The following is a 20401-nucleotide window of genomic DNA, read 5'->3' on the forward strand; positions in this document are numbered from 1 at the left end:
GGCTTTTTGTTGAGGTGCAATTAATACAGAATCACTTTTGGCCTGCAGTCCTTGGTCCTTTCAAGTGTTTACAAGTTTTCAAGGCTTTTGTGGTATCAGTACAGCTACATACTCCGGAAAATGAATTTACACAGTTAAACAGATCATAGACAAGCCATGTACAGTCCAGTGATGACTACAAGAAGCCCTGAAGACACAAAGAATTTAAAAACAGGAGCTCTTTCTGCACCATCCACACCAACCAACCAGCATCAAAATAGCACACAGGCATGAACATTAAAAGAGGAAACGGGTTTCTATGAGCAGCAGAGGCCTTTAAACATTTCACGCATACTATGAAGGCCTTTGAATGCTCAGGAGAACCCAGTTATATATGGAATAAAGATGATCAATGTAAACAGGAGCAATACAGTACAAACATCAGCCACTTCTAAAGCAGTACAAATTCAGAGGCTTGATACCTTCCAAAAATGCAACTTCAGAATCCTGCTCTACCTTGATGGAGCAGCATTACCTAACGGTTATGTAATGACCACTCACAAGGTAGAGTCTTCAGTCCATCTAGCTAGAAAAAGCCAAACTGGTATTTTCTCTACTGACTGAGTAGTATTATGCCCAACGACAGCCTTTTATGTGCTAGAAGGGATTTTGTGAACACACAAGGCACTTTAATCAGAGCCAACATCTAACTGACTTTCATTTTAGCAACTCCAAACTCCAGACTGACAAAGGAGGGCTCTTCTTTAGCCATCTCCTGTGAATATTCGGTATATCGGTTGTCTTTTGCGGTGCTGCCATCTATTGTTTGGACAGGGTCCTGCAGGGGGTCAAGAACTTGTTCCTTCATGTAACTTGGAGACTCTTTCATTTTGGGAGATTCTGTGGTAGGAGAGCTGATATACTCTGTAGTAGGAGAGCTGATATACTCTTTGGCAGCAGAGCTGATGCAGCTGTTTCCTGCATATTCACCTCCTTTGGACAGATTGCTCATTTTCTGCAAAAAATGTATTACAGGTTATCTTTGGCAGTATAGTAGTATTCACTGTATAGCTTATATATGAAAAGGCCAGGATTTTGACAAGTAAGTGAATGAACTAGTCAATGATGGCTTTTTGGGTACAGGGATTATGATAAAAGTGTAATTGAACTGAAGGTGCAGTTACACTTTAAAGTACATATGTCAGTTCCTGAAACACCCTGAATTGGTTACATGATTATAATAGTGGCACCTACAGATGCTTGAATAAACTTTTGCACATCTTCCAAGAATCAGAGAGATGACATGAAATCCAGGAGCTTTCATATATTCCAAAACTTCCTGGTTCTGACAGCCAGTACACGCCCTTCTGCCTTCTACACCTTCCTATTGGCCAGTAAAGCCAACTATCACAGCGATAGGCCAATAGAGAGGTGTGGGAGGCAGGAGGGTTTTGTCAGCTCTCTCTGCCAGAAAGATCTGGAAGCCGGTAAAGAATATTTTAGTAACAGACAGGAGTATTTTCTAACCTAGATAAAGAGATATGAAGACGTTGCCATACTGTTTGTCAAGCTATGTATGGTTGGAGGCCTCCTTACCAGTTGTAGTTGTTTCAGTTCATCTTCCAAAACTTTGTTTTCAGCACTTATTTTTACCAGTAAATTAGCAACAGACTGTCTGGGATGCAGCGTCAAGTCAAACTGGTGATACATGTTCCTCCAGAATCTGTTCACAAATGACAGAATTAGAGACACTCATAATATCAGCTTGTGGCACGACACATGGAGAAATGTGCTTACTTGAAGTTGGAATGGATGGTGTTTGGCTCCAGGACTGGCTGGCTCTTGAGAGAGTTTTGATCAAACAGAGGATTCTGATATTTGCTGCGTTCGCCAAGAAGATGTGCCCACAACGAGTGCGTCTTCTCCTTTAATCTATAACAACAGGATGAAGGCGCTAAATTATTTAAATGGCATTTGACATCAATACTTCAATCCTGTATTTTATTATCACACTAATAAATCCTACTGTGGTGATGCTAGTAGTGAATAGCATGTTACAAAATCCACATGATAAAGGTATCTGGAAGGTAGAAGGTATCTGGCATAGTAATAATGCAAAAAAACTTAACAGAATCAACTTTAAATGCTGCACAAAGTAGAAGCTACCAGTGCTGCCCAGGCAGCCAATCAGGTGCCAGCTGTCAACAGGTTAGAAAACCTAACATTTGATTGGTAACAAAATATTGATAGTGGACACCTCCCCTCTCCACTCATGTGGCTTCAGTCTAAATCCAAAGCTCCTGAATATACACAGATGTGTGGAAGAACTGGATAATCGACAAGGCAGCCTAGGCAGAAGCCCAGACCTCGAGAGATGTCCAGGGGGGCCAGATACACCCTTCATGCACTTGCAGTAACATGGAAGGGGTTATGCCAGTACAAACAATGGCAACTGGGCAGTTTTCTGTTCCTATTGCACTTATCAATGTAAATCAAAAGAATGGGGGCAGGATAAAGCAGCTACCTTCCCTACGGTCCTATTCTCCCTGATCCATCTTTGGGAGGAGCTCTGTTCACAATTTTGAGTACAACACTCACAAAGCTATATGGGTACATGTAAAAACACCTGCACAAATCCCACCCTCTAAAAAATGTCTGTCAATCTCAGATTGCATATGCTTATTTTATATCGATATATTATAAACTATATATAGGATAATATGAATTACTTGGAGCCAGAGTGTGACATTGCAGGTGTCACATGTTGGCGCTATAGATTGAGAACTGAGTGATCACATACTGCTGATCACTCAGCTCAAGGTTTTCTCCCTGCAGAGAGTGGTGACTGTCAGTCATTGTACCCCACAGGGATTCCCCCTCCCCTCTCTCTATTCCTCCAGTTGTCATTGGAAGGACTGACAGGAGCAAGAGGGGGTGGGCACAGTTCTGGCTCTAGAGAGGCAGAGCCAACTGTCAATCGGGCATCGGAGTGGATCCTGACAATATTGTCAGGATCTTTCCCGGTGGCAGTGCTGTGCTGCCAGCAAATACCAGGCATTAGGCCACCAGAAGCTGACTTTGGGTCACAGGAGTACATTAGTAAATGCACTCCTGTGACCCTAAAGAGGACTAAAGCCCCCAAAAAAGGTTTGGCTTTAATTCTCTTTTAAAAGGCATGATGAACATTGCTTTCTTGATGCCAGTGTCATCTAATGTGATTTATGTATGGGTCAGTCTACACTGGAAAATGTTTAGCACAGGACAATTCATGTCATATAAAAAAAAAAAATTACTTCTTGCCTCCAGTCTGGAACAAAATTGTGCACTGCACAGGCGGTATGCAAAAATATATATTTGCTCACAGATAGGTAAAGGAGTTTTGGGGTAGAAAAGACGTACAAAGTCACGTAAGGAGAATTTTTTGTACAAGTCATTCTGAATTGAGAAAGCCGGTTGGATGACCAGTGAAACGTCTTCAAGAAAAATACAGCAAGTCCAGTTGCTTTGACTTATTTTTTACAGATAATAATATTGAGTATTTTCAACAAAGGACCAGTAATTAGTTATGCATTGACTATAACAACTTCCATATGGCATTCTTCATTGTTTCAAGCAGAAGTGCAACTCTAAAAAATTAAAATGAAACATTTTATTGGCTGTACTGCCACTGCACATATTACCTATTAGCCGTCCATTCAGGATGGAACCGGAACAAGAAGTCCAAAGAGATTAGTTCTGATTGGATCTCTTCCCAAATCGTCTCTCCCTAATATTTTAGCCTAGTTTTAGGTATTCGGCTAAAATGTCAATATATTTTTGTTATCGTTTTAGTCATCTTAACTTCGTTTTTATTTAGTTTTAGTCACTGAAAAGTCTTGTTGATGAAAATTATTAGTCGACGAAATGAACACTGCTGCACAATAATCTCCATCAGAAGCCTGTGTGACAGGTTAACAATGCAATAGCACAATCGAGAGACAGGGACAGAGTGTTTAATCCCTATAACAGGAAGTGCCTAAACAAGAATCTTCATGGCAGGATTGGTAGGAATTATTATTAAATAAAAGTTGTAGATTTTAGATTTAAAAACGCCTTTTTAAATGACATTAACATGTTAACGCTTACATGAGGTTTTAGTGACTGGGGTGGGCTTACATCTACTTTAATAAACAGGCCACACATAAATATTCTTCTGAGGGGCAGGCGGTACTTTAATTTCCTCCTAATCACCATCTAATTAATCAGGAAACCAGCCTGGTTTCCATCAGCTAGGGTGACCTTAATCTGAGACTTTTCTTTAATCCAGAAACATATCGTTTTAGTACATTAACCTAATTACTGCCAATTACCACAACACAGACTGATGGAGCATTAATCTGTCTAAACAATCCAATCCAGCCACTTCAGAAATTCACAAACACGGCATGCTATAAAACAAGAACTAATAGCCGGCTGTAAGAAGCGTGATGGCTAGTTACAAATCGGGCTATAATTGTGCCAATTATGACATTACTAAATGAACTGTAGTGTATACCATTGCTGTTATGGGGTCAATTCACTAAGCTGTGTCATGATCATTTTCTCATACAAATGTTCAATTCACATAAATGTTGCTCTGTTACATTATTATTATTATTTAATTTTTTTTAAATCTGCAGCTTTCATTAGAATAATCCCTGATACTGCCATGAAACTATCCTTGTTCAGGTACTTCCTTCTGTATCTCATGCATTAACTCATTCACACTACCTGTGTGATAAAACGCAGCATTTTAATGCGCAACTAGTGTCTGGTAAGTGCCAGCGGTGAGCCCTGATGCCTTGCGTTATTTACTTTTGTTTAACATCACTTGGAGTGTATTAAGCATACTACATTCATGTCTACACACGGCAAAGCTTTACATTGCATTGTCGCTTGGCGACCTCTGGTGGCATACAGTGCCACAATTGTTTTCTATGTGCCCTAGTGGTGACTAATGTTGGCCCTGTGCGAAAACATGCCAGTCACTGTTGTATGTGTAAACAGGACCTTATTGTCACCTCAAATGACTCCTTTATCTCCTCTCCTCTGTAGACACCTCATGTCACCTTGGTGTATGCCGATAGTCTTCCCTCACCACCCTAAGTAATCTTCGGTGTCAGAGCTTACCCAAGTGAATGACATGAGTGCCCCTTCACGTGACAGTGTTGGGTTTGACGACCGGCTGCTCAGGCATAATCACTGTCACTTGTGGGAGGTTACATGCTCCCCCACACTTGCAATCCCTGCTCCATTACTGCAACAGAGCAAGGTTTCTGACAGAGCAGAGAGGCAGCAAGGGAGTACAGATGGCTGACCATACCTTGCTGGAGGGAGATATCAGAAGGCACTTCTACTTTACTCTAAATGACAATGTCTCTTTAATGCTAAGAAGAGGTACGTTTGTCTATGCAGAAATGTAAGTAAATAAATTTGAGTGAAATAAAAACACCATACGTGTATTGCTTTCATGACCCCCATGACTTTTATGATCAGTAGAAGATATTTGCATGTTCTGCAATTAATGGTTAAATGATTCCTCATATTTTGTAAAGTATTTCAGTCATGTATCACCCGTAAATATTTCTAATTAAACCTAAGCAATATACTGCTGCTTTATTTATTTATTCCAGGTATTTATATAGCGCTGACAATTTATGCAGCGCTTTACATAGTGCACATTCACATCAGTCCCTGCCCTCAAGGAGCTTACAATCTAAGGTCCCCATTGCACACACATTCAGGGCCAATTTAGACTGGAGCCAATTAACCTTCCAGCACGTCTTTGGAGTGATGGAGGAAACCCACAAAAGCACAGAGAGAACATGCAAACTCCATGCAGATAGTATCCTGACCGTGATTTGAACCATTGGAAGTACATTTCTCAAACTATTGGAAATGTCCGACCTGTCAGTGAGTCTCACAAGGTCATACATGGCATAAAATTATACCCTACCAGTAGTGTGAAAAGAATTTGAAATGACAAGCAGTGTAATGTGCAAAGTGCAGGAACCCAAAACAATCAAACGGATGTCTTCTTTATCATCACCTGACTACAATAAATTGAAATCTGATTGGCTGCCATGGGTGCTGTGTCTGCACATGCACTTTGCTCTTCTTCAAGTTAAAAACAGTTTTTATGTCTACAACATCGCTGTATTACAGGCAAACAGATAACATACCCAAAATGCAGACTTGTTTACCCGGACTGCACCCCTTACCTCAGCTCTTCCCGCCCCTTTTCACAATTCCCTATGAAGTTTCCAAACTGACAGGAATGGACATGCTCATGTATGTGGAGAAGGAATGCATCATTAAACTCAAAGGCTTGTGGAAACTGCTCGGTCAGATGCCAGGCGCACTCTAAAAATTGAGTAAACACAGGGGAAGTCTCCTTGAGATCACCATCTAACTGCCCGCATCTGGGGAAAAAGAAGATAGAAATAGTCTTTACTACCTCAGAGGACATTGATTTAAAATTAAAACAAGCAGAACCCTTGTTTACAATATGTACTTGTTTTTACAGAGCTTAAAAAGTATCCTTGTCTGATGTAATATGTTCACGGAGAGCCATTATATCTGCCTGCGGTGGCCATAGAGAAGAAAACTTGTCAAACAGCTCCCAGCAAAACTTGGCAGCTGTGGGGGAGGGAATCTGATAAAATCTTATCTTTATCAAACCTAGAGTACTATACACTGCCCGGCCGGGGAAAAAAAAGGGTCTCCACCTGGATTTCAGGCAGTGTTATGATCTTCAGTTGGTCAGGTCTAGGCTCAGCAACATTATATCACCAAAAACTGAGGTCAGCTGCCTACATGAATATACTGAATGACCAGGTTTTTCCATCAATGGATTTTTTCTTCCCTGATAGCACGGGTATATTCCAAGATGACAATGCCAGGAATAATCGGGCGCAAATTGTGAAAGAGTGGTTCAGGGAGCATGAGACATAATTTTCACACATGGATTGGCCACCACAGAGTCTAGACCTTAACCCCATCCTTTGGGATGTGCTGGAGAACACTTTACACAGTGGCCTGACTCTCATTCCATCATCTCTACAAGATCTTGGTGAAAATTAAAAGGAGAACTATGGGGTTACGGCTTTTGCCCATAGTTCTCCTAAGGATAACGGGAGGACACAAACTAGCGTCCTCCCGTCACCCTAAGCTCAGTATACCGAGATGCCGCAGTATACCACGAGCTACAGCTCGCGGTATACTGAGACGCCACAGCTGAAACGGATCCCGACAATTATGTCTGGATCCGCCCAGCTGCGTGAATGACAGCTGGCTCTGCCTATGCAAAGGCAGAGCCAGCTGCACCCGCCCCTCCCCATCCGTTCCGCCAGTCAGCCTGGAGGATCGGAGCGGGGAGGGGGGAATCCAGCCCCTCCCCTGCTCACTTCACAATCTACTGAGCCGACCTGTGACAGTTTCATTGTCACAGGTCGGCTAGAACTATGAGGATGACTGAAAAGCACTCACCTCATAGTTCTCCTTTAACCCCTTCATGACTGAGGCCTTTTTTTCATTTTTTGTACCCATGTTATATTCCACATTTTAGGATCGTCAATCACGTAGGGGTTAATGTAACTCTGGACGGAAATAAATGTTGTGACATTGCATAGGCTTATTGAAACAATGCCACGGCGAATGTGTGCTGTAATCAAAGCTAAAGGGGGTCCAACGAAACATATATACATGTATTTACAACATGCTGGGGGCTTTAAAAGCTCTGATATTCAGACATTATTAAATTAGAATGATTATTCAGGAAACAAGAGTATCAGTATCTTGTCATAAAAATAATCATTATAAACAGATGTTAACTATCACAATAGAAAAACATCTTAATAAATGAATGGGGGATATTAAAGGGCCCATTCACACCCCTCCAGTTTTCACTGGCACCTCAACTCATCTCCAACACACATGCAATGCATTGCATCCCAACACATGGATATGCACTACCATGCACTGTGGTGTGCTGCGTTGGAAAAAATGTCCACATGTCTGATTTTGTGGCCATTTTGGTGCACTGCCAGCTCATTTAAATGATTCGGCTGCCTTGACGCAATGTGTGTTAACGTAATGCACCAAGAAGGACCAGCGTGAATGGGTCTTTAGAAGACTTAATCAATTAAGCTCTATGGCCATTTTCACAGTTCAGCTATGAGACACTAAACTTAGGAGTTCAATCTTAAAAATGCATTCAAGTACCCTAACTATTAACAAAACTGTACCTCATTTAAGGATCTACAGCTGAGTGATACACAAATAAGATACATTTTTGTTAATAGTTCAGGTACTTGAATGCATTTTCAACATTTAACTCCTGAGTTTAGCATCTCTTTAATCTAGCAAAACTATTACTTATAATGAAGAAGTGAGGCATGTCATTCTGGGGGGCGCAGACAGGGATTTTCTTTTTAGGTGATACCATTATCCAAATAGTTAAAGGCAAAACAAAGTACAAAAAAGTTAAAATAATTTGGCCTTTGACTGTCAAATTATTAGCATGTCCCATCTGTTAAATACGAAGTGGTGTAAGTTCAGTTGGGAAGGACTCCTTTCATGTCCTTGGTCCTTACCTAGTTCAAGTGCACAATTATATTGATTATTATCTCTGGAAAAAATGAGTGGTCATTTACTACTTTACGATGCGTCAAGGCAGGTCACTGAAATGAATAGGCAGTCAATCACCCTATTGTTCCAAAAAAAACAAACGTGACCATTTGTAATGCAATGCACTACCGAAATATGACCATTGAATGGCACGATAATGCAGCATTACAATGTCACATAAATGTAAATGTGCCCTCACATACATTAAGAGACACACACCTATTCGTCTTCGTGCTTTTAAATTGGAGTAATCTGTGTAATTCCCTGAGGCATGTGCAGTTAATATTTACCTGTCAGCAAATTTATGGCCAAACGATATCCAATCTTTCTCAATTAACACCTAAAGATAGAAAGAGCAGAGCATTGTTATAAGGTACTTACAGACACTGTAATACAAAACAGGAGACCGTTCACTTTCTATAGCAGTACACAAACAACTGTCCACATTCTTACTCCTTATTTTTTTTAAAACAACCCAGTGAAGTAGTACAACTTATATCAGTCAATTTACACTTGAACAGGCATTGGAACATAACCGCAATGCAATAAGAAATCAACCTCAATTTCTCTTCACTTGTATTCTCTGGACAAGGTAGGAGCAAAATCTTTTCAATGAGAACACAGAATGATATGGAAAGGTTAGAGGCTCTCCCCAATTTTTAGTGGTAACTATATTCTCACTTCCATCACTTCTAGAGGGAAAGAAAGCAATAAAAAATGTAACGCACAGTAACGCACGATTAGCCTTATGATGTGTTAGGGTGCTATTTATTTTGAATGGCACCCCAATGCACCTTGAAACACACCCTAATGCAGGTGTGAACCTTCTGTATATATCGTGATGCTATGCATTTAAACAAAAAGCACAAGTCTGTTTTTTTATAAATTGGCAGCCCATTCAAAATGAATGGGATGCCTCAACACAACACCAGAGCAGAGTGAAAGCGTTCATAAGCATTCGTCACTCTATCTGTAACTAAAAAAGGTTTGGCTGAAGTTGTACTTTAACCCTTGACCTCACCCTAACAGCATTCTCTATCTCTATATGTGTTCCAGGTCAGAGACTCAGAAAGCATTGAAGCCAAAGCATGACAGCCATGCACATCACATTTTCAAAGGAGAGGTCAGCAATGGCAGCGCTTATACTGTTTTCATGACAGAATCACTTTAACCGGAAAGGACAGAATCTGGTCTGAACCTGAGCTCCTCCAAACCCGTAAGGAAGCTCCATTCACTGCTGCCTAATCGTCTTTCAGCCACATGTTATGACAGGCCTTCTTAAGAGCCAGTCACATGCTTTTAAAAAAAAGCTGTATTTGCTGTTTTTTTACCGCAGTGTACCGCAATGCATACTGTGTGTGGTGCTGCATTGCAGTGGGGGTGCTCACTGGGGTGCCTTTTAAAATGAATAACAGTGTAATGCATTGCACTGGAGCTTGGCGTGATATCACGTGTTACGACAATGCAGTGGTGTTAATGGGCCTTTAAAGAAATAATAACATGAGAGTCAACATTTCCCAAGCTCAAGCTCCTAAAAGTGTTAAATACAGCAGCTGGTCAGAGGAGCAAATGCCAGGGTAACAGACTGACAGGTGTTGCTCGCCATTCATTGGTTGGGGGGTAAACCATGTTACAGGATAGAAAAATATTCCTAAGTATTCAGCCAATCTGTTCTGTAGGAAGTGATGACATCACTGCAGAAGTAGCTGGACTCACCATGAAGCCTTTGATGGTTCTGTAGAAAGGATCCATCAATAATGATCCCAATGAACAGACTTGTGATGTGCGGTCCCAGCCATCAGAGCAATGTACCAGTACGCTGGTATTCTCCTCATATATAGCCTGAAGACACAAAATCACATTGTTTTATTAATATTGTAGTAATATTATGTAGATAACACTGTAAAGGTGAAGAATATATTAATTCCAATAGTAACAATTCCCAATTACATTGTACAAAATTCACATTTCAATTGTTTTAGTGGAAATATAATCATCTTGACTGTACCAGTTCATACATGGGTGAAGGCATAACGCAATAAGCAGCAGATTCACTGAAAAGTATGATGTATAGGGAAACGGGAGGGTCATACCATCACCTTCTATAATCAGAAATATTAACAGCTGCTCACTGCACATTTCTACCTTACCCGCACACAATAGCGCACTATGACACAGGTCACTTGGGGGACAAAGTTTGGGTTATAAACATACATAATACACAGGGCTTCCTGATTTTATTTGATTCCCCTGTAATTGAAGCTACCATGATGACATATTGAGCGGATAAAAATGTGTGTACCTTGGCTAAGCAGACAGAGGCATCCAGCACTGCTTTGATGTGACGAAGCCATCCACAGCTCTCTAAGCCATTTAAAAAGTCACTTACAGAGAGGTTTTTAGACCCACAAACTGAAACAAAAAAAGAAATAAAAGTTTTTAATAGCAACAATAATAATAATAATATTCCTGCAGAAAAAAACCATTAAGGACAGCAGTATAGGCTTACAGTGAATCTGTGCTCCGTCCATGCTAAACAGGTTCACTTCAATGCAGACATACATACTTACCTTCCAAAGTCCTGCGTGAGTTATAATTTGCTGGAGTAACAGGGATATGGACTTTCTGGGGACAGCACAGACTAAGCAGTGTTACATGGCTGGGTCAAATGCTCTTCCACCAAGAAATACTAGGCTGCTGACTGACATTATTGAAATTATAAATATACAGTATACAGCGATCAGTCATAACATTATGACCACTGAGAGGTGAAGTGAATAACATTGATTATCTTGTTACAATGGCAATGGATATATTGGGTGGGACATATTAGGCAGCAGGTAAACATTTTGTCCCTGAAGTTGATGTGTCGGAAGCAGAAAAAAATGGCCAAGCGTAAAGATTTGAGCAACTCTTACAAGGGACAAATTGTGATGGCTAGATGACTGGGTCAGAGCAACTCCAAAACTGCAGCTCTTGTGGGATGCTCCCAGTCTGCAGTGGCCCAAGGAAGGAAAACCAGTGAACCAATGGCAGGGTCGTGGGTGGCCAAGGTTCAATGATGCACATGGGGAGTGAAGGCCGGCCTGTGCAGCCTGATCCAATAGAAAAGCTACTGTAGTTCAAATTGCTGGAAAAGTTATTGCTGGTTCCGATAGAAAGGTGTCTGAACACACAGTGCATCGTGGAGCCGTAGACCGGTCAGGGTGCCCATGCTGACCCGTGCCCACCGCCAAAAGCGCTTACAATGGGCACATGAGCATCCAAACTGAACCACAGAGCAATGGAAGAAGGTGGCCTGGTCTGATGAATCACATTTTCTTTTAATTCATGTGAATGGCCAGGTGTGTGTCACTTACCCGGGGAAGAGATGGCACTATGGCAAGAAGGTAAGCTGGAGGAGGCAGTGGAATACTTTGGGCAATGTTCCTCTCGGAAATTTTGGATTCTGCCATTCATGTGGATGTTACTATGACACGTGCCACCTACCTAAATTTGGTTGCTGACCATGTACACCCCTTTATGGAAACAGTATTCTCTGATGGCAGTGGCCTCTTTCAGAAGGATAATCTGTCCTGCCACACTGGAAAAATGGTTCAAGAATGGTTTATGTAGCACAACAACGAGTTTGAGGTGTTGACTGGGCCTCCAAATTCTCCAGATCTCAATCCAATCAAGCATCTGTGGAATGTTCTGAAAAAACAAGTCCATGGAGGCTCCATCTCGTAACTTACAGGACTTGCTACTGACGGCTTGGTGCCAGATACCACAGCATACCTTCAGAGATCTAGGGGAGTCCATGCCTCTACGGGTCAAGGCTGTTTTAGTGGCAAAAGAGGGACCTACTCAATATTAGGTGGGTGGTAATAATGGTATGGCTGATCGGTGTATGTTTGGGTTGTGTTGGATCTAGTGACCTATCATAATAATAGTATTGCTTCCTACTGATGGCTAACAGGGTACAACGCTCTACCACAATGATTTTGATCAATAGTTAAAGTGAAATTAGTTTTCTTGAGAAAAAGTCCCATACTAAATATATTTCAAAAACTTTAAATCACACCTAACTGCAGGTTCCACAGATACTGTGATATACCGTTCCCATACACTTGCTGAAATATTTCAAAATAAAGGCAAAGTGGGATCAATCGCAAGGTACCAATAAGAAACAAGACTTTTCTGCCTGATAACCGTCATACATGTAGAAGGAGATGAATAGAAATGGAGGTAGAGTAGTAAATAGGATCCTATCGAATGAAACCCCCAAATCACTACAACCCAGATTAGCACATAAATGGCCAGCCAATCCCAGCATTCTGCAGTCAAAGAGGCGGAATAGTGTCCCTAGCCATGCCAGAGGTGCAGCGACTCCTTTATGTCGATTCAGCTGCAGAGTCAGACAAGATGAGAAGCTCCCATTGGTCTAAGCCAACCATGACACCACCTGGCAACATCATCTAAACCACCTCAAACTTTGTACACCAGAGGAACCCTTAAGCTTATTTTTTCGGTTTTGGGGAACCTTTGCTAAAACCAACTCATTTGGGAGCAGTGGGAAAAATGCACCTTACATTTTGGCTAATGAGAAGAATGCCCCTTATTACAGTGGTGGGAGAATGACACCCTTATAGGCACCTAAAAAGATGATAGGTATCATGCAGCTGGCTCTGATAATTGCCATTGACCCTGGAACTATGCAAGTGCCATAAATAGTCTGTCAAATAATCATTGTTCAAGGAATCCTTAGCAACCTCTGGAGGAACCGGAGGGTTCTAGAGAAGCATGATTAAGAATGGCTGATCTAGATAATGGTTGGACTAATAGACACCTGCTGCACTGCAGCAACCTCACCTATACCATACACCTATAGAGTATCCGCAGATTTTCTATGGACAGATGGGAAATGTGCAACAGATTGCTCCATCTACGCTAAACTGTGTGGATGGAGGAATCTCCCACTGGGCCAAGCTTCCTTATCTTGCTAGTCGGCCCCACTGGCTCTCAAAATACCTGAACAATCTGATTGGATGCAGGCATTGTTCAGGTATTTTGAGAGCCAGTGGGGCTGACTAGCAACATACTGAAGCTTGTCACAGTGGGACACAGTTTAGCGTAGATGGAGGAATCTGTTGCACATTTTCCATCTGACCATAGAAAATCTGCAGAAAATCTATAGGTGTATGGCCAGCTTTAGTCTGGTAAGGGGGAAGGCCTAAAGTAACTCCAATGGAGCTCACTACATTAAGCACTTCTCAAGCTTCCATCTCTGTAAATCACAGAAAACACCAAAATTGAAAGTATTAAACCCCTATTGTGCTTACAGGGAAGAAGAAAAGATACATTTTCTGCGTCCTAGCTGCCATAAAACTACACAGTCATTATAAAGTGGAATTCCAGCCCAAACTCGTTTGTTTACCTTCCTGCTCACCTCAATAAAAATGCTTTGGATGGTGGGACACTTTCAGTAACATTTCATTATGAAATGCAGCTCATATATTTATTCATTCTTAACATACTTGGGGTTTTCCTTAAAAAAGTCAAATCCAAGCATCTGCAGGTGTACACTGACCTCTAGTGGACACTGCATGACTGGCAAGGAAATTCCAGGAAGCTTTTCGAGTTAAGAATATTATAATCTGTAATTTATCACCACAATAATCAATCTTTTCTAATATATTGATTTACTTTTTATTCTTCAATAATGTAAAGTTATTTTACAATTTTGCTGTGGGATGAGAGAAAAAAAAAAAAAAAAGAGTAGAAGGAATTTGCACCCAATAAATGCAGACCTTCATGGTTTACAAGAGTTTCGTTTCTTTAGTTGTAAAACTTTATTGCCATGAAAAAAGAATGTGTTCACATTTTATGTGTTTAATTTATTATTTTCCTGGTCCTTTAAGTAATTTTAAAAAGTTCACCATGAAAAAATAGAAACGTTCTGTAGTAACTTCTAATGGGGGAGTTCACAGTACAGCCCAATGTTGTTCTGTCTTATATTATTTTGGAAATGTAGTCTCTCTTTTACAAGAATAACGGGGACATTCACAGATTGCTACCACAATATTTTATTTATCAGCACAATCTAGTAAAATATCAGAAGGTGGTGAGGTAGGAGCAGACTGGCTGAGTACAGTGCACATTTGGCACTTTGGATATTAAGCCCACCAGCCACCCTCCTTGCACTAAACACCTCTCCTGTCATTTACTTTACACATATCAGGGCCTCAGTGGAGAGCAGAGGATCTGTGAAATAACGGGAGTGGAGCTTAGCTATGGCAGGAGAGGGGTTTACTCTTGACTTGCAGAGAATATTGGCTGGGCCTAGAATCCATGAGCCTTCAGGAAGACACATGGAAAAAATTTAAATACAAACACAGGTACTTTAAGTGGTGTTGTTATTAGGGAATTTTTGGCTCGGTCTGGTGCGCTGTCAGAAAATCAGTGATCTCAATAAGTCCTCCAGCAAACACTGCTGCTGTTTACTACAGGGAGTCTACTCCAGGCCATGGCCTTGCTCACACAGCTAAAGGGATGCCAGGGATGGTTAATCTCACAGATCTTTGTCCACTCCCCTATCCCAAACCCTTTCTTTGCTTCGGGATGAACTTTCCAGCTGTCCACCAGTACAGGGTGGAAAAAATGGCAGATAAAGTATTTATTTTATTTTAAATGAAGTAGTCACCGGCACTCCAGTACTTGCTCCATCAGTTCTTCTTTAATGACTTTAAAAGGTCATTTCACAATGTAAAGCAACGTTTCGGAACCATGTTGATCTCTTCATCGGGCAAACAACCATGTCGGTCCCTGATGAATGGACCGACATGGTTTCCAGACATTGCTTTACATTGTGAAATGACTTTATAAAGTCAATAAGGAGGAATTCGAACAGTGAGCGTCGAACAGTGTGCTGCCTGCCGGGGGCTCGTGTTCGACACATTGCGGAACGAATTGACAGATTACAAATTGATGGAGCAAGTACTGGAGTGCCGGTGACTACTTCATTTACTTTGGATTAATTAGCCACACCATCTGCAGTCACTGCAGCACCCACCCGCTAATTAAGGATAGATTTCGGTCAGGAGTGAGATGGGACCAAAATATGTGCATTATTTTCGCAAGGGTTTTGATATACTTTAAGAATTGGAACTTAGTATACTTCAATTAAAGCAACTGTACCACAAAAGGGAGCAGGCAATCTTTGACACCAAGCGGCAGGATTGTCAGAGTTTTGCCCTTTCAGAATGGCCCAGCTATCAGGCGTCAGGAACCTGGAGGCTGCTGCAGGAATGTACACATAGAGGTTTCCCCACTTTTAACCTGACAGCAGCTTTTTGTTTTTTTTGTTCAGGCATTGTGACAGTTTCACTTTAAGAAGAGAGCTGCAGGCAAGGCCAACTTCATTAATAAATGTACCTAAAGCTATTTTTAACCTGTGCTGTAGGCAAATCGGACAATAAACTGTCTACCTGTCTCCTACCCTGACCTTAGAAAGTTGTAATATAACTAGTAATACATGAAGTACAACTTAGTGGGCGTTCCCTTTCTTATACTTTTCTCCTTACAGAATGCCTAACGTACATAGGTGAAGTAGAAGTCTTCTATGACAACCCGTTGGGAGAGGGAGGGACAACTAAGCATGCAATTCTGTGAAATGCATCAGAGGGGGTGGTGGACCTTGGGCAGGACACCAGTGATGTGGTAAAAGCTTCAATAAACTATCCCAGTGCAATCCGGTGTGTTGCCAGCTTTTGTTCTGTTTGTATCAGCTCATACTGGAGCACCGACATGCTCCCAGCGGCAAGCACCTGGCTCATTCCTTCTCTGAGCCATGGAGGAGCGATGCTTCTATTGAGTATTCTCCTTGCTTATAAAACTTAGTTATATAAAAAATAAGGTATCGCTTTCTGTAATCAGTATCACATATGGCTTATGCCACTTTACATGCAGCCAAGGCAACCTCTTCCATCATTGTTGCCCAGGAGGCAGCAAAGCGATTATTTGCTCCAGATCTTACTGCAAATGACTTCATTTGTATGCAGAGTGTGAGGTTTTCTAACACAACCTCTTCTCCAACTTTTGGCACAGAAGTCATTGCCCCGGGTTCACATTCCACTCAGCACAATGTAGAAGGCCTAATACTAAAATAGTGATTGGTAACCTTTACATGGATAAAAAGGGGGAAAGAGCTTTCAGCGCCAATTCCTGACAAAGAGCATCAGGTGGGTCATGGTTTTTTAGAAATAGATGGTAAACTTGGGCATGACTTTTATTATGAGTAAACTATACAGTATGAGATAATACAAAATATAATCAATGTAAAAGAAGAGAAAAAAAGTCTTGAGAAGTGATCCACCTACCTTCCAGAAGTTTCTGCAGACTTGATCTCATTACATGAATATTCTCAATTCCGACAAACTGAAATTTAATGTTGGAGTAATTGTCTGCGTTCTCGTACCCCTTGCCTGCCGCTCTGTTTGCCATGGCATTCAGCTGCAGATGGTAATGTAACACAACAAGTTTAACTGTTTTGAAAACGTATTTGACCAAAAGTTAATTGAAACAATTAAGATTACTGAAACCACAGGACAGTTGTAAAAGGCAATCAGCATAACAACTTTTAAACTGTATAAGGAAAACCTCGGGCTATACCAGGGGGAGGCAACCTCGGCACTCCGGCTTGCAAAATGTGACAGCCAAAGACATGACTCCCAGAGGCATGGTGGGATTTCTAATTTGAGCACAGCTGGAGTGGCAAGGTTGCCTACCAATGGGTGATAGAATTTGTTCTTGATAGATTAGCTTTCAGTGCTGGGAACTTCAGACAAAAAGAAAAATGCACAACTGAAGTACATACTGTATATAGGAACTGTTTTACCCCCTAAAGGATTTGTATTTCCTTTTCCGGCATTACACAAAAACTACCCTTGTAGTGCCACCAAACCACGCTGCACTGCTCATTAAGTCTTGGGATAGAGTAGTAGTTACCATATCACCTGCTCTGGCTCCCCTCTTCTCCCTGATGCTCGGGGGTTTTGGGTGGTCCCCCTCCGCCCTCATGCACAATGCAGTCTTATTGGACTTGCTTTGTATTTGAGGACTTTAGAGTGCAATTACGGGCCAGAGCATCTTGGAGAGGAGTCTTTGATGGACACAGATGGAGGGAGTCTACCAGAGTAATAAATAAGGCAAGTAGACAAGGGTAGTTTTGTATTATTTGTGGAGTTGGGCTTTATATAGCCTGCCAAACAGTGCAGCCAGTCTGGTAATCTAACATTTCTCTACTGCAGCTAAGCAATAACACTTGGTCACCTCTCTGCCCTCAGCCTATGATTTAAAAGAGAAAAAAAGCAGCAGCAACCCATCCCTCTGTCACTCTGCATTCTTCACCAGTCTGCATCTTCCTTGTTAGCACATGTGCACCCAGCACACCTGATTGGCTCCTAGTGCTGCCACCTCTTCTCCTCTCCCAAGAATACCATACAGGGAATTACAAGGGGCCGATAGCAAACCAAATTAAATTACTAACACAAGTTGCATGAAAATCTTTTTAAATTATTTTTAATGGATACATAATTGCTTTCACTGATGTTTTATATCAATGGTTGAGGTTAAGCTTTAAGTATAGGCAGCTGAAATTACATGCAAATTCCTGCAAAGTAAAGATATGTCAAATATAAGTCTTACAATAAAAGTAGAGAGTGACATACAATTTCAGTTGACTACATCCCTGGATATAATTATCCTTTTGACACACTGCTTTTCCTACAGGTCACCTCAGCTTGTCACGGTATGTCTGGTATGAACTGTACAGGCTTGTAATAGGTTGTGAGTAAATCACATATAGAACACTCTGTGTACATACCTTAGGCCTGGTATCCATGACATACATGGACCTACACCCAGGATTGGCTTTACTAACAGACTGCAGCATGTGTTCATCCTCCAGACATCTTGCACTAAAGCCAGACAAAGGCTGACTGCACCTGCAAATAGCTGCCTAAAATGAGGAAGAAACAGGAAGCTATTTGAATTGTACATATAAAGTTAGGCTGTAGTGGTCATAAACAGGCAGATCTATCACACAACAGTAGTATTCAAAGCAATAAAATGATTCAAACTGTCGGTGTTTGCCTTGATTGGTTTGGTTGTTTTACAATCAAATTGGTTGACAATTCCAGTATGTGCAATTCTCATCATGATCACTCAGCTGATAGGATGACTATTTAATAGCTCATTTGTCAAAACCCCAAAGAGGTACAATGGTGGTTTTGATTGACTGCAAGAAGATAGGACCAAAAAATGCCCAAATCAAACACGGTGGAAAATTAGAACGCTTTTGAAGATATTGACGATTTTTTCTCCGTTTTGATTGAATTTAAATTCGATGTTTCAATAAACTGTACTATATCCATCAATTTATTGCCCAGTTTCAACTTCACAATCACAATTTGTGTGGTAGTTCAAACCTCTTGGTGGTATAATGCTATGTTTCTGACAATTATATTCTTGTGTACGATTATTATTGTGTACGATTTGTGTTGGGTAAAAAGTGGGTAAAATTGACACGTGCATGGCCAGCTTTAACCACTTCAAGACCAGGTGTTTAGACCCCCTTCCTGGCCAGGCCATTTTTCAGTATTCAGCGCTGCGGTACTTTGACTGACGTTTATTCCGTCATGCAGCGCTGTACTGAAATGAATTTTATACCATTTTTTGGGGACAGATAGAACTTTCTTTTGGTGGTATTTAATCACCACTGTGGGTTTTATTTTTTACTATATTAAGGAAAAATTATTTAAAATTTTGGGAATGTTTTTTTTCTCATTATATTAGGAAACCATGATTATTACCCATATTTTTGGTAAAATATAAAAGACGGGGTCACGTCGGGTAAATAGACATCAAGCATGTCATGCTTTAAGATGCCCGCTCAGATCTAGAGAGCTCCTGGCCGGCCGTTTTTTTACAACGGCCGGCCGGGAAGTGGTTAAAGGAGAACTATGGGGGAACCTTTTTTGCCCATAGTTCTCTTTGGGGTCACAGGAGGCCATATACTAATGTACTCCGGTGACCCAAAACACACCAAAAAGCTGGCTATCGCCCGCTATATGCTGAGAGCTGCGCTACAGCCGGAACAGATCCCGACAATACTGTCGAGATCCACGTCTCTGGCTGGTTGACAGCTAGCTCTGCCTCTCTGGCCTGCTGGCTGTTTGACAGTCACCGCTCTCTGCAGGGAGAGGAAGTCAGCAATCGGCGGAATGTGTTCGCTGACATCCCGGTCAATAGAACCAACCTGTGACAGTTTCAGTGTCACAGGTCAGCTTGAATTATGGGGTTGAGTGTTTTTTACTCACCTAATAATTCTCCTTTTAATCTCTGTAAAGCCTTATAATCTCAAGGCAGGTTCAAGTCTGCAGCAGTGCTTAACTTTAGGAAGACAATTCCTCTTATTATCTCCCTGCAGGTTTGCAGAGCATATTATTCTTCTGTCAAGTGAATAATGGTTTTCTAACAGCAGAACCCTGGGCGCAAATTGTATTAACCCTTGAAGTTGGGCTTCCCCTGCACTGCAAGGGTTAACTGCTTGCTTGCTTGCTTTTGTCTAGGTTAAAAAACAAAAAAAGTATACTCACACGAACCTTGGAGCCGGCCACCTCTGACAGCGCTCTCCCTCCTGCCTACTACGCAGAATCCATGGTATGTCCCTCAGCGTCCTCACGTTCTATACATTATGTATAGAACGTGATGACTCAGGGACCTTAGAATGCTGCAG

The 20401-nt window shown here is 41.3% G+C and overlaps 1 protein-coding gene across 1 annotated transcript in view; it reads right to left on the bottom strand.

Moving 5' to 3' along the window:
* Nucleotides 1-350: 350 nt before the first annotated feature.
* The window catches only part of MTMR6 (myotubularin related protein 6), a 39766-nt gene continuing 19715 nt past the window's right edge, over nt 351-20401 (bottom strand). Inside the window, exons 6-15 of the mRNA XM_018566378.1 lie at nt 18488-18622; nt 16983-17115; nt 10928-11037; nt 10342-10467; nt 8916-8965; nt 6219-6419; nt 1777-1911; nt 1576-1702; nt 970-994; nt 351-927 (exon numbers count right to left, since the gene is read on the bottom strand). Of these exons, the coding sequence (XP_018421880.1) occupies nt 686-927; nt 970-994; nt 1576-1702; nt 1777-1911; nt 6219-6419; nt 8916-8965; nt 10342-10467; nt 10928-11037; nt 16983-17115; nt 18488-18622 (1284 nt within the window). The 3' untranslated portion in view covers nt 351-685. The remainder of the gene's footprint in view (nt 928-969; nt 995-1575; nt 1703-1776; nt 1912-6218; nt 6420-8915; nt 8966-10341; nt 10468-10927; nt 11038-16982; nt 17116-18487; nt 18623-20401) is intronic.

This window comes from Nanorana parkeri, unplaced genomic scaffold, assembly GCF_000935625.1.
Source record: "Nanorana parkeri isolate BGI_ZX_2015 unplaced genomic scaffold, ASM93562v1 scaffold945, whole genome shotgun sequence".
In the NCBI taxonomy this organism is placed as follows: Eukaryota; Metazoa; Chordata; class Amphibia; order Anura; family Dicroglossidae; genus Nanorana; species Nanorana parkeri.